General features: G+C 49.5%; 1 protein-coding gene across 3 annotated transcripts in view; it reads right to left on the bottom strand.

Moving 5' to 3' along the window:
• BRPF1 (bromodomain and PHD finger containing 1) overlaps nt 1-7,840 on the bottom strand; it is a 32,553-nt gene extending 24,713 nt beyond the window's left edge. For all 3 annotated transcript variants that reach the window (XM_061618901.1, XM_061618898.1, XM_061618899.1), the window contains exons 1-3: nt 7,675-7,840; nt 3,609-4,221; nt 1,518-2,477 (exon numbers count right to left, since the gene is read on the bottom strand). In XM_061618901.1, the coding sequence (XP_061474885.1) occupies nt 1,518-2,477; nt 3,609-4,207 (1,559 nt within the window). In that variant the 5' untranslated portion in view covers nt 4,208-4,221; nt 7,675-7,840. The remainder of the gene's footprint in view (nt 1-1,517; nt 2,478-3,608; nt 4,222-7,674) is intronic.
• Nucleotides 7,841-13,974: the final 6,134 nt, after the last annotated feature.

Here is a 13,974-nt window from a genome sequence, read left to right on the forward strand (position 1 = left end):
TCCCTCCCCACCTATTCCCAAGATGCTACTGTGCTCTGGCAAATAAATAAATAAATGGAAAGACCGATGCCTCCTGCCACAGGTGAAATCCAGAGTATTCTCATGTAAATTCAATGAACACAACTCCCGTTCTGCTAAAAAACATGGAACTAACACTCACACAGACATATGAGTGACGTGGCTGGAGAAGGGAATGAAGAACCTGTCGCCCTGCAGATGTTGCTGCATTCCAGCTCCGATCAGCCTCAGCCAGCACAGTCAATGGTCAAGGGATGATACAACTTGCAGCCCACCGTCTGGACAGCCACAGGTTCACCATACTTGGGCCAGAGCACTGGGTTTGGGAAAAGCTCAGTTCAAATCCCTGCTCAGCTGTGAAGCTTCCTAAGTGGCCTTGGACAGGCCCACCTGCCTCAACCTACCGTAACTCATAGCAAAAAAACACCACCTTACAGGCAGGTGGGGTGCAAATTTAATAAATAAAAAACTTAATCCTAAGGAACCCGTTCACAAGTACCCAGTACTATTTGTCTCATGTGACTGTGTGATGTTCCTGCTTATAGTGTAAATATGGTAAGTGCTGTTTATATAGAAGACATATGGTAAGTGGAGTTAAAGAGGAGGGGGGAGTACATGAGCAGTAGAATGCTGGATGATTGGCTGAGCGGTTGAATGGCTGGGAGTATAAATGGAAGAATGACAGTTGAATCTGGGTGGATGTTGGGAGTGTGGAGAAAGAGGGAGTTGGAGTTCTGATTAATAATAAGTCAAGTACAAAACAGGAATAGATGAAACCATACGCTTGTGAAACATTCTAAAACTAATCTTGTTATTTCTGATATTTAATAAATACTTATTTGGTTTACCAAAGGCCTGATCCTTGGCTGGGGGATATACATACCAGAAGGGAGGGCAAGGTAATTACCAAGGCTGAACAGAAACAGTATCTAATGGTGGCAGCGGTGAAGGGAGGAATAATAACAATTCAAGTATCCAGAGCAACCCAGAGTTGTATGCGTTATCTATAAAGATACAAGGGGGTTGGGAACAGCATAAGCACGCAGTCACAAAAGTAACCAGCTAGAGAGAGACTCAGGCAAAGTCTCTGGGAGTATTGGTTATAGGATGTGACTGGTGGTGCTGCCTAGCAGGGGGATCTAGTGAGATCTGTGCTAGAGCGGAGTGAGAAACCATATAAAGGACGGTCCGGACTGGTGGTATCCCTGGTGGTGCCTAGTGAAAGGCAGTAGCCACAAGCAGGTGGGAACCTGACAGGGAGAGCCAGGGAACGACATCACAGACTGCAGCCCAAGACAGTTTACACAGAGCAGGTCTCTGGACTAGGTGATTCAAACACAGGAGTTTTTATGAGGGCCGTACAGACTGGCTTGCACAGCTCAGCTGAGCGTATTCCTGGTGGCAACCTCACTGCTGCAGAGATGGCAACAGTGCCACTCTCCCAGTTCCCTATCATCAGGGATAAAAAACGTGATGCTAGGGGATAGAGCGGGCCCTACCTGTGGGGAGGAATGCAAGGCACAGACACCACCGGAGCAGCCGCTCTCTTCTCAGCCAGAATCTTTCTCGCCTTCTTCATTTTGATCCGGGACTTAGCCTTGGCCTTTTTCACCTTCTCCGAGCTCCAGCCTTTCCCATCTTCCTCCTCCTCCTCGTCCTCCTCCTCCCCTTCGCTGTGCGAGAGGGCGGGCAGGCGTCGCATGGAGCCAGGCGGCGTGTGGATGTCACAGTAAGCCGTCTTGCGGACGCTGAAGGAGGTCCCGTTGGCTCCGGTCTCCCGGACAGGCTCCATTTTCATGTAGAGCCCAGCCTGCTGAGCGCAGGTGACGTGGAAGGCTGTGTAGCAGTTTGCTTTGTGACACTGTATACAGGCCCCCGAGCCTCGCTGCTTGCAGATGTAGCAGGTCAGCTTCCAGCGGGCTGGTGGGATGTGTTCTATGCTGTCTATGGGCTCCAGGAACACAGTGTTGGCAAAGCAGACCTCCGGGATCCAGAGGGCGCACACCACATGGGCCCAACGCCCATCGTCCGTCTGTTTGAAAGCGCCCCCTTTGTTTGGGCACAGGGCACAGTCCACGGCCCTGGAGGGCGACTGCAGGCAGCGGCGGCACAGCCACTGGCCCTCGGGGATATAAGGGACGCCGTAGCACTCCTGGTGCACGGCCAGGTTGCACATGTCACAGAAGAGGATGACATTGCTATTCTGACACTCCCCATCGTTGCAGATGCAGCAGACGGCGTCCTCGTCCACTAAGGCATTTGGATCCCCCTTGTTGTGGCTCTCAAAGTAGGACTCCTTCTCCAGCCGGTCCATCAGGTACTCAAAGATCTCCTGGGGGATGGGACTCACGCCTTCTGTCTTCCGGCGCTCGTTCATAATGTCCAGCCAGATGTAATCTTCCTCATCCATGTCATATTCAACCTCTTCGTCCAACTCCTCTGCCGACTTCTCAATGTATCTGGGGTGGGGTGGGGAAGGAAAGGTACAACCCAGACTCAGTGACTGACGTGGACTGAGCACTGGTCACATGACAGAGAAAAGTAACAAGGGAGAAAGAGGTGGGAAAGCCTAGAGAGGTGTCAGCCATTGCTGTGTCTCTGCACCCTGCCCTGCCTTTGAGTGCTGTATGTTTAAAAACATATCATTTGGCAGCTCTTAGCCATACAGAGATCTGGTCACTGTAGCCTCCAACCTCATCATTAGGGAACAGTTACCACCAGATCTGATTGCAGGAGCACAATAATTAGCATCTCAACTGGTGGCCAAATAGTAAAAGTTACCAGCTTGCCCCATGTTTAGAGCCCACCCCACAAGTACTTGTCATTTAATTCCACCTTGTATATGTACACCGGCTGTTGAAATGTTCTCTTCCTGGCAGTGTAAGTTGAATAACCGCGTGCGCTCTGTTTGCCATCCCCCTTTCTCTAGGCTGAGGAGAAGTGCAACCACTGCCATCCAAGCCCTTTTATTTTTTGCTGGAGGCTGGGGTGGGGCAAGAAAAACTTACCATGTCCCTCTGTGAAAATCCCTTTGTCTAAGAAATCACACTACTGAGTGAACCAGACTGAGCAAACGTTGTTACAATCAGATGAAGTCTTCAAACGTCAGCATAATGTACCTCTCAAAGTCAAGGGGAGTGGGGTGGGGAGTTAGGATTTCCCTCTCAGCAACACTGCTTTATTTCCATGCTGCACCCTGATGCCAGGGAGTTCTGTGACCACTGGATAGAAACATCGCTACAAATTCTCTTCCCAAGGAGCAAGACTTCCCTCTTCTGGAGGAAGAGAAAAAGTCTCCCTTTTGCCCAATGGACACAGACCGTATCGGACTCCAAGCTGGAACTAGGCGCAGTCAGTAGATGTCCTTCGAGAGGGAAGCACAGAGGGCCACAGAAGTGCTCAGCAGCATCTCCTTAATGAGTCCTCCTCCCAATTTGAGAACATCAGATTAGGTGATGATGATTAATAACATTGTATACTGCTTAATATAGTAAAAATTGCTAAGTGGTTTTACATGGAAGACAATCAAAACCCAAAGATGACCCCACAAAGCCTTCCAACAACGATTCTACAACCCACAGAGCTGGTACCTGTAATACGAGGAGGGGCGCGGTGGTGCATCAGGCGTGTCCTGGTCCAGCTCACGGTACACAGCCTCTGGAAGCTTGGGCATGTTGCCAGCTGAGGCACTGTGGTGGTGGTGGTGGTTGGAGTCCTTACGTTTCTCCTTGTTTTTATGCTTGCCAGCTTTGGGGGCCACAGACGGGGTTTCCGTGTTCTCTTTGTTGCTGTTATTCTCCGGAGCCTCCTCAGGCGCCTCGTCATCCTCAGACACCACGTCCAGGTTGTCAAAGATGCTGATGCGGTGCACACGGCCATGCAGGTCCACCTCCACCATGCGCTGGGCCTGCGCATAGGTCATGACCTCACGGCCCGGTGACTGCGAAGTCTCTGAGGGGTTGGGCGACTGCTTGTTGGCAGCCCGGCCATGCCTGCCCTTCTTCTTGTGCTTACGCAAAGGGGTGCTCTGCGGAGGTGGTGGGTTGTCATGGTCGTAGTGGTATAGGTGGTACTCAATCCCACTGTAGCTCTTGTAGATTTTGCGGCAAGTGTCCACAGGACACTCGTACGGTGGCTTGGTTGCCCGCAGGTTGTGGCAGAACGTCTTCACATCGAAGTCTACCCCCATAGTGTCTGTCAGCTCTGTAGGAAAGATGAAATAACACAGATATTAGGGCTACCACACCACCCATATAACAACAGCCAGCAGTTTGTTCCCCACACTCAAAGTGCTTATACTGGGCTGTGGGGGAAGGAGGTTAGAACACTGACTCCTGGCTTTTTACAACAGAACCTACTCAATTCCCAGACTGATTTAGTACAAAAGACTCATGGGGACCAGGCCAATTCCCAGTGGCAGACTGGGAGGAAACAGCAGGGCTAACATGGCCATTACAACCCACGTTACAGAATGTTGCGCAAAATCTTGTATGGCACTTTTCTTCTTCATCTTTTTTGTCTTTTAAAACCAGATATTACTCCTCATCCCCCCCCCTCCTTTTGGGGTTATTGCTACATCATGCAACCAGCAATGTGGGTAGCAGCCATCTGGGTACAACGTAAGAAAAAGTGGGATGATATTCTACCCACCCTACTTACCCCTGCCCACAGCATATTCTCCACCTAAAGATGCTATCCTGCTATGCAGGGACCAGAACAGCCTCTGGCTTTCTGTCTGTCTAGCTCAGGCATGTTGAACCTGCGATCCTCCAGATGTTGCTGGACTACAACTCCCATCTTCCCCTACCTGGTGGCCATGGTGGCTGGGTCTGATGCAAATTGGGATCATTTACAAATTCCTCCTCAAACCTGCTTCTTGAGCTAAGCTTTTCCTGAATCTCTTCACCTTATTTGCTCTTGAATGCCTGCTGACTTCCCTGCAACTCAGCCTCACAAAGACAACCTATACAGCACACTGGGAATATACTAGTGTTTGCCATGATAAGCGTGCAAATTGTGACGGTAAGTCATGCAATTCTAAACATGCAGCATAATGCACCAATGAGCCACAGCCACATGGCAATCCTCTGAAGTGCGGCTGCCTCTGTTTCCAAGTATCTTCCTGTCATACTTCACTTGTTTTTTGTGGCCGTCACACCCACGATATCGTGTGAAATTCAAGGAATGTTTCACTCCTTCATCAGTTCCTGTCTTCTCCTTCCACTCCATCTGAGGCAGATTTTAAGCCAGCCCTCTGGACAGGGATCCTTTCCACTGATGTTTTCTGTTGATTGCCTGGCATACTGCTGCCACCACTACATTTTAGCAGCAGCAAGACTCAGGCAATGGTGGGGAGGGAGAATGGTTTGAGTTTGGCAGTATTAGCCTTACCCAAATTAACCATAGTATAACCCCTCAGCCACGTAAGGAAGACAGAAGCTGGGCCACAGTTTTCCTGGTTCTGGCAACACCCCACGTGGACTACTGTATGCTGGGGTACCCTTGAAGACTACTCAGAAACTCAAGTTGGTACACACTACAGCAGCTAGATTGCTAACTGGAACCAGATGAATGCAACTTATCTCAGAAGTTCTGAAACAGCTTCACTGGTTCCCAGTCCATTTCCAGACACAATTCAAAATCCTGTTCTCAACTTTAAAGCTCAAAATGGCCTGGTATTGGAAACACTACCCTTTCTCTCCCATTAACCTATCCAGCCTTCAAGACCCACCTCTTCTGAAGTGAAGTGAATGGTACCCCAGCTGAGGAACACTCTTCCCAGGAAAGCTTGCCTGATGTCTTTTCAGCACCACATGAAGACTTTTATTTGCCCTGCCTTTTAATGTAAACTAGCTGGAGAGAGCAACTGATGGCTAAGAAAGGGAAAGTCTGACTATGAGCATCAGATGGCTCTCATCGCAATGGTACCCACAGGTGTGCAATGGATGGAAATAGAGGGGCTAGCAAAAAAGGGAATGCCAGTCAATTGCCACTTCTTGCTCATGCAGCCCATGTTGCATTGATGTCCTTTCCACAAGAATCAGATTGTGCTAAGAGTGAAAATCACAAGGGTGTGTGTGTGTGTGCATGTGCCAGCCTCCAACTACCCCTTGCCCATACTAACCCCACATTGCTCTCTTCATTTCAGTAGGGGGTGGTGGTGGTGTGTGTGTGTGTGTGTGTGTGTGTACACACACAGAGAACTAGGAAAGAAAATTAAGGGATATCAGGCAGCCCATGTTGCATTGATGTCCCTTCCACAACAAGAGTCAGATCATGCTAAGAACGAAACTCACAAGGGTGTGTGTGTGTTTGCCATCAGGAGGCAAAATGTCAGGATGCCAATGTCCACTGCACCTTTTGGCTATGTGAACTCTCATACTGTCTTCCTCGCATCTGTGGCATCCTCTGCTTCGAGCAAGAAAGAGGAATTAGGAGAGATAGGCTAGGGGAGCAGGTGAGAGATGCCACGCTACACATTGCACCTGTGGTCCACACAAACTTTACACTACCTCTCTCACCCCACATTGTGCCAGCAGCTATAAGGAGAGGGAGAGGGTGGGTGGGTGTGAAATTACTCCCATCGCACACTGCCTTCTCTATCTCCATGGCACCCACCGCCATGGAAAAGTTACAGGAGAGTGGGCAGGAAAGGAGACAGAGCAAGATGCCAATCTCCTATGCCACCACCCTTGTTCATGTAATCCTAGTGTCCCATGTTGCACCAGAAGCTGTAAAGGAGGGCAATGGGTGGTGGCCATCAGGCTACCCGCATCACTCTTCTGTACCTCCATGGCACCTTCTAGCTTGTGTAGGAAATGTGGGGCTGGAGAGCGGACACAGAAATGACCGTCTTGTGTGTTACATCCCTTTACATTCACACAAACCCTACACTGCTTCTCTCTTCCCAATATTGTGCCAGTAGCTGTTACAAGAGGTAGCAAAGGGGCAGCGGCTGTCAAGCCACCCTCCACACACAACTGCCTTCTTTACCTCCACCGCACTCTCTGCTTGTGCAGCAAACAGGACAGATGGGGCCAGGGAGCAGACAGAGAGGTGCCAGTCTACACACTACATCCCCTGGTTCACACAAATCCTACTCAGCCTCACATTGTACCAGGAGGTGTAAAACAAGGACGGGGAACCTGCAGCCCTAAAGGTGCCGCTGGATGACAACTTCCATCATCCTTGATCACTGGCCAAGCTGCCTGAGGCTGATGGGAGTTGGAGTCCAACAACATGCAGAGGGCATCAGATTGCCCGGCCTGCTCTAAAGGGCGGGGGGCTGTCAAGCTCTCACGCACACACGTTGCCTTCTTTACTCCGAAGGCACCCTTTGCACGTGCAGGGCACGGGCATGCAAGGAGATGTGAGATTTGGCGGAGAAAGAGAAGGTGGTGGTGGTGGGGGCAATGCCAGTCTGTCCACCGCCCAGCCACCCGACAATCCTTTGCCCGCTCAAGCAGCCTCCAGCTCCTTTCTCCCCCTGCATCCACACACACACGCAGCTCCCTCCCACACACACACACACTCGATCTTCCCTCCCCCTCCCGGGGTTTCCTTTCCTCTCCGTGGGAGAAACCTGCCTGCTTGGCTGGCGGCTTTCTCCGGCTCCCATCTGCTGCCGCCCCAACCCTCCCAGTCTCTCGCTCTCACCGAGCTCGGCTCAGGCTCCGGGCCGGCTGTGGCTTGGCGGCTGCTCGGCGGCTCTCGTAGCGGAAGGGCCCATGGGCCCAGCCCGGCCCGGCCCGGACAATGGAGAAGGAGGAGGAGGCTCCGGCGGCGGCGGCGGCAGCGACGGCGGCTGCAGCTTCTGCGCGGGGAGGCCCCGCTGGGTAAAGCGGCTCCTTGGCAACCGCACTTTCGCCACCGCCGGCACCACGGACAAGCTCGGGACCGGCCGATCCCCCCGGCTTTCCCACCCTTTTTTCCTTCGTAGACGGACACGAATATCAAAGATCAGCACGCCACCTTTGCCCCGTTCAGGACTAGATGCCTGGAAAGCCGGTGGCCGCGAACGAATCTGCCGCCGCGAATAGCAAGCTTGGGCTGTTGTCGGAGAGAGCCAGTCGGGGGCAGGTGGGGCGGGGGTGGAGGGTGCCCTCTTAGGAAGTCTGGGGCTGTCTCCCCACACCTAGCTCTTTTCCCAACTCCAGCTAGCTGCCGGTGTGTGAGAGCCCCCCCGGCCCCCATGGGGCGGGAGGGCTAGGGGCCGGACAGGAGGGGGCACGGAGCGAGGCGGTAATCTTGGACTCAGGACAGAAGAACTTCCCTAGGGCAGGCAGGAGGGCGTTGGAGAATGGTGTCTCTTGACAGTTCCCCCAGGGCTCAATTTGTAAAAAAAATAAAATAAAAAAGGAGAGATGCCCGAGGCTCAAAAGGAGAATGATAAAATGAGAGGTATAAACCATAAGCTTCCAGCTTGCAACACTTTCTTACTTCCTTTTAGGTCTGGGGATAAAGCTACGAACCTTGACTGGCTATGTTTTACTCCACTGTCAGTTGCTGGGATTCACATGGTGGAAGAGTGCTGTTGTGCTCAGATCCTGCTTGCAGGTTTCTGGTAGGCATCTTGTTGGCCCGTGAAAACAGGATGCTGGACTAGAAGGGCCACTGGCCTTATCTGACAGGGCTTTTCGTATGTTCTTATGTGTATAGGGATTGTTCTCATAGCCATTCATTCAGTGCTGTGGAAACAATAATAACAACAACAATAACAATAATGGATATTATTACTATTACTATTATTATTATTATTATTTGCTTTAAAGCAGGGATGAGGAACTTGTGGCCCTCCAGATGTTGTTGGACTCATAACTCCATCAGTCCAGCCAGCATGGCCAACATATATGAAGTGCATTGAACACAACTCTAAAGCAGGGACCAGGAGCCTGTGACCTCCAGGTGTTCCTCGACTACAATTCCCATCATCTCTGACCATCGGCCATATTGGCTGGAGCTGATGGAAACTAGAGTTAGAGTCCAACAACATTTGGAGGACCACAGGTTCCCCAGCCTGCTGTAATGGAAGGGCCACATGTTACTGACCCCTGTTGCAACAAAGGTGACTGTTATGCTGTTACTGACACAGGTGCTAGTGAGTTCTTAGCAAAGGCAAAGTTTGGTGGGATTTTGGGCTCAGAGCTCATTTTCCCTGGATGCCAGTCCATCACGTGGGTAGTAGTCTGCCACCTGGTATTCAAGGACAGGAAATGCACTGAAGCTTACAGCTTGAGGAAGTAGTTAGGTGTCGCTGGCCTGCATTCATTCATTCATTGGCAATCACTTGTGGCCGAGTAAGATTGTCTTCCAGGATAAGGTCTTTAACAGTGGGTCCATAAGTGACTGTGGAGGCCAATTCTGGATCCACACAGCCTCCCACAGTGAGGACACAAGTTTCCAGATGGAAGATGGTCACGATGAGGATTTGCTTGACGTGCCTTCCGCTTTGCTCGTTTGTCCATTTCGCCCTGTACTCGTGCTTCTTCAAAGTCCATAGCACCTTTGATAATGGCCGGCCTCCAATTGGGACGCTCATGGGCCAAGGCTTCCCAGTTCTCAATGCTTATGTTACATTTTTTAAGATTAGCTTTGACAACATCTTTAAACCTCTTTTGCTGTCCACCGATATTCCATTTTCCATCCTTAATTTGGGAGTAAAGTAGCTGCTTTGGAAGATGGTGATCAGGCATTAGAACAACATGGCCGGTCCAGCAAAGTTGATGTTGAAGGATCATTGTTTCAACACTGGTGGTCTTTGCTTCTTCCAATACGCTAACATTAGTCCGCCTATCTTTCCAAGTAATTTGCAGAATTTTCCGGAGGCAGCGTTGGTGGAATCTTTCAAGAAGTTGGGAGTGGCGTTTATAGATGGCCCATGTTTCACAGGCGTACAGTAAGGTTGGTAGTACAATGGCTTTGTAAATAAGCATTTTGGTCTCCCTGCGAATATTCCGATCCTCGAACACTCTACGCTTCATTTGTGAGAATGCGGCACTCGCAGAGCTCAGACGATGCTGAATTTCAGCATTGATGTCAGCTTTTACAGAGAGATGGCTGCCAAGATAAGAAAAGTGATCGACATTCTCCAGCGTCACTCCATTAAGCTGGATTGATGGTGCTACAGAGGGATTGGTTCACACTTGCTGATGAAGCACTTTGGTTTTTTTTATGTTAAGCGAGAGGCCAAGCTTTTCATATGCTTCTGCAAAGACATTTAGGATAGTTTGAAGATCTTCCTCTGAATGTGTGGAGACTACATTATCATCGTCATATTGAAGTTCTATGACAGAGGTTGTAATTACCTTACTTTTTGCTTTCAGCCTGCTGAGATTAAAAAGCTTTCCATCTGTTCGATATGTGATTTCCATGCCAATGGGAAATTTCCCCTCAACAAGGTGTAGAATCATGGCGATGAAAGTAGCAAATAAGGTCGGAGCAATGACACATCCCTGTTTGACGCCTGATCCCACTTTGAATGGATCACTTTGAGAGCCATTGTTATCCAAAATTGTTCCCATCATGTTGTCATGGAGTCGCAAAATATTCACAAATTTATCAGGGCATCCAATTTTCAGAAGGATGGTCTAGAGAGCAGTTCGATTTACAGTATCAAAGGCCTTAGTCAGATCAATAAGCGCCATATACAGAGGTCGGTTTTGCTCCCTGCATTTTTCTTGAAGCTGCCGTGCAGTGAAGATCATGTCCACTGTCCCCTTGGAAGGGCGGAAACCATTTTGGGATTCAGGGAGGATGTCTTCTGAGATAGGTAGGAGGCGATTTGCGAGGATCCTTGCAAGGATTTTACCTGCGGTAGCTAGAAGACAGATGCCTCGGTAGTTCCCACAATCTGTTCTATCACCCTTCTTGAAAAGAGTGATAATTATGGCATCCCTAAAGTCTTCCGGGATCTCCTCCCTCATCCAGATTTTTTCGATGAGCTTATGAAGTTGTTGTGTAAGCTGAGGCCCACCTTCTTTAAAGACTTCAGCAGGAATCCTGTCAGGTCCACTAGCTTTGTTATTCTTAATTTGATTAATGGCTTTACTGACTTCATCCAAATTAGGGGATACTGCAAGCTTATCTCTAATTTGTTGTTATGGGATTTGCGAGAAGACATCATCAGACACAATAGAGTTACGATTGAGGTCATGGTAATGCTCTTTCCAATGCAGTGCAATAGACTCTTTGTCCTTTAGAAGTTTGGTACCATCTATTGAACGTAGGGGATTTGTACCGTAATTTGTTGGTCCGTAGATGACCTTTGTGGCATTAAAAAAGCCCTGTGCATCATGAGCATCTGCAAAATGCTGGATTTCTTGAGCTTTCTTTATCCACCACGTGTTCTTAAGTTCTCTAGTTCTTCTCTGGACCTCAGCCTGTGCACTGGCATAGATTTTTTTCTTAGCAGCACAGTTAATGTCTTTTTGCCATATCTGGAAGGTTTTCCTTTTCTTGTCAATGATACGTTCAATCTCACTATCATTCTCATCAAACCAGTCCTGATGTTTCTTAGTTTGGTATCCAATAGTTTGTTCACATGCGGCAATGATGGAAGTCTTCAGTTTAATCCAGTGTTCCGCAACATTTTCAGGGAGTTCCGTAGGTAGATGCTTCTTGAGAGTTGTTTGAAAGCAAGCTCGCTTAATAGGATCTTGAAGGGCGTGGATGTTCATTTTACGCCTTGGTTTTCTTCCTTGGAGCCTACGTTGAGGAACAATATTAATGGCCATAGTGGATTGAATTAATTGGTGATCTGTCCAGCAGTCATTGGCACTCGTCATGGCCCTGGTGAGGAGTTCATCATGACAATCTCTGGCACGGACAATTATGTAATCCAGGAGATGCCAGTGCTTCGACCAAGGGTGCTTCCATGATGTTTTAAATTTATCTTTCTGGCAAAAGAGTGTGTTTGTAATAACAAGATTATGCTCTGCACATTTAGTGAGAAGTAGAATGCCATTCAGGTTGCTATTGCCAACTCCTTCTTTCCCAATGGTTTCTGGCCATAAATCAAAATCACGCCCAGCTCTTGCATTGAAATCGCCCAGGAGGATAATTTTATCCTCCTTAGGTATCTCTGATAAGATGGTGTCCAGCTGGGTATAAAAAAATTCCTTGATGTCTTCATCAACATCTAATGTTGGTGCACAAGAAGTTAGAATAGTTGCCTGCTGGTTTTTGGCGAGTCTTAATCGGAGAGTTGAGAGTCATTCATTGCCAGTAGGAACTTCTGACAAGAGCTTCACAAGATCATTTTTAATAGCAAAGCCTACTCCATGTATTCGTCGTTCTTGTTCAGGCAGTCCTTTCCAGAAGAAGGTGTAACCTCCTTTTTCTTCCTTCAGTTGTCCTTCTCCTTCTTGAAGTGCTGCTATGTCTCAACTCCCTCACGATGATGGCAGTCCTGCATTCAGGTTGTTCACTATCTGTATTGTCCAGCAATGTCCGTATATTCCACGTTCCAAAGTTCATTTGTCTTTTGCGACCACTAAGTGGTGACCCCACTGGATGCAGTGATCCAGTCAGGGAGAGAGATGAAGCAGACTATGTATAGGGCAGCTTTTCTAGCCCCTTCCCCATATGGGGTGAACAGAGTGGATCCTGAATAGGACTGCTTAGTTGTGGATACAGCTGCCGAACTACTCAACTGCGTCGGTCCTTGAACCAGGATGGCTGAGTCTGTATCCACTGCCCATGTGCCGGTCCATGACTAGGGGCTTCCAGATTTCACAGTCCTGCATTCGCCGATCGCCATGGGGCTTTTGTTTTGTTTTGTTTGGTTGGAAGATGCCTGTGCTTGAATTTGTTTTATGTGGGGAGATCGGCGCACGACGATCAACACACAATCTTGACAGAAAAAGGCTTTGATCCAATGGCATGGATACCATGATGATTGGAAGTCTTTTATCTGCTGCAGCCTTCATCCGCCTTCACAGCTGTTGTAACATACACATTGTTATCCTCCACCTGTTCTGCCGTTGAGGACTTTTTTGGATCGTTCTTTGTCTGGTTTCTCCCTTGACCCTGCTGGGAGTACATGACTCCGGATGGCATCGCTCACAGAATTCACTGGAACACGCAAGCCCACTCACCACTGCAAGGTGACAATCCACCTGCACGCCCCAGTTCACTTCCTGTCCTGGTCCAAGGCAGAAGTCCTAGATTTTACTCCCTACGTGAGTGCTTCTAAGCCTCTTCCTTTCATTCTTATGCTTCTGTTTTTCTTTCCTCTTTCCTGAGGTGGGGCTGGAAATCCTCTGTTTCCCCCCTCATTACCTTCTCAAGCAATTTTTCTGCTCTTTTTTAGTGTTTAAATTTTTGGCGCGAACGGGCAGCATTTTGTCCCTTTAACTTTTCAACAGGGGCCGGGGCCACATGTCCAGGAACACAGCCAGCTTGCTTCCCGGGCCATTTTTCCGCACAGCTGGGTTGTGACTGTTGCAGGCAGCCATGAGGCTGCCTCCCCTTTTGGAGCCACTGGGAGTGGGCGGCTAGTTGTTCGCCGGGACCCCTGTCCACCTTCTCGCTTCAGCCTGCTGCATTCACAGCTGGCTGATCAGTTTTTTGGCACCCCCCCAGCTTTCTTTTCTTGTGGCTACTGCTGCCTGCCTCTATCTGCCGGGGAAGCTCAGCAACTCAATCAGCTGTGCCACAGCCCAGCGATTAGCTGGTCGGCGGTTCTGCACCCCCCCGTCTTTCTTGCAGCTACTGCCGCTTGCATTTATCCCCCAGGGCAGCACAGCGGCCCAATCAGCTGTGCCGCAGCCCCATGATCAGCTGGTCCACGGCTCGGCACCCCCCAGCCCTTTCTCACGGCTACTGCTGCTTGCGTCCATCAGCCAGGGCAGCGCAGTGACCTGAGCAGCTGTGCCGTGGCCTGGTGATCAGCTGGCCGGCGGTCCTCCGCCTTCTGCCACCCCAGGAGCTACCCCTCATCCACACATTGTTTGCTTA

This window comes from Rhineura floridana, chromosome 3 (assembly GCF_030035675.1).
Source record: "Rhineura floridana isolate rRhiFlo1 chromosome 3, rRhiFlo1.hap2, whole genome shotgun sequence".
In the NCBI taxonomy this organism is placed as follows: domain Eukaryota; kingdom Metazoa; phylum Chordata; class Lepidosauria; order Squamata; family Rhineuridae; genus Rhineura; species Rhineura floridana.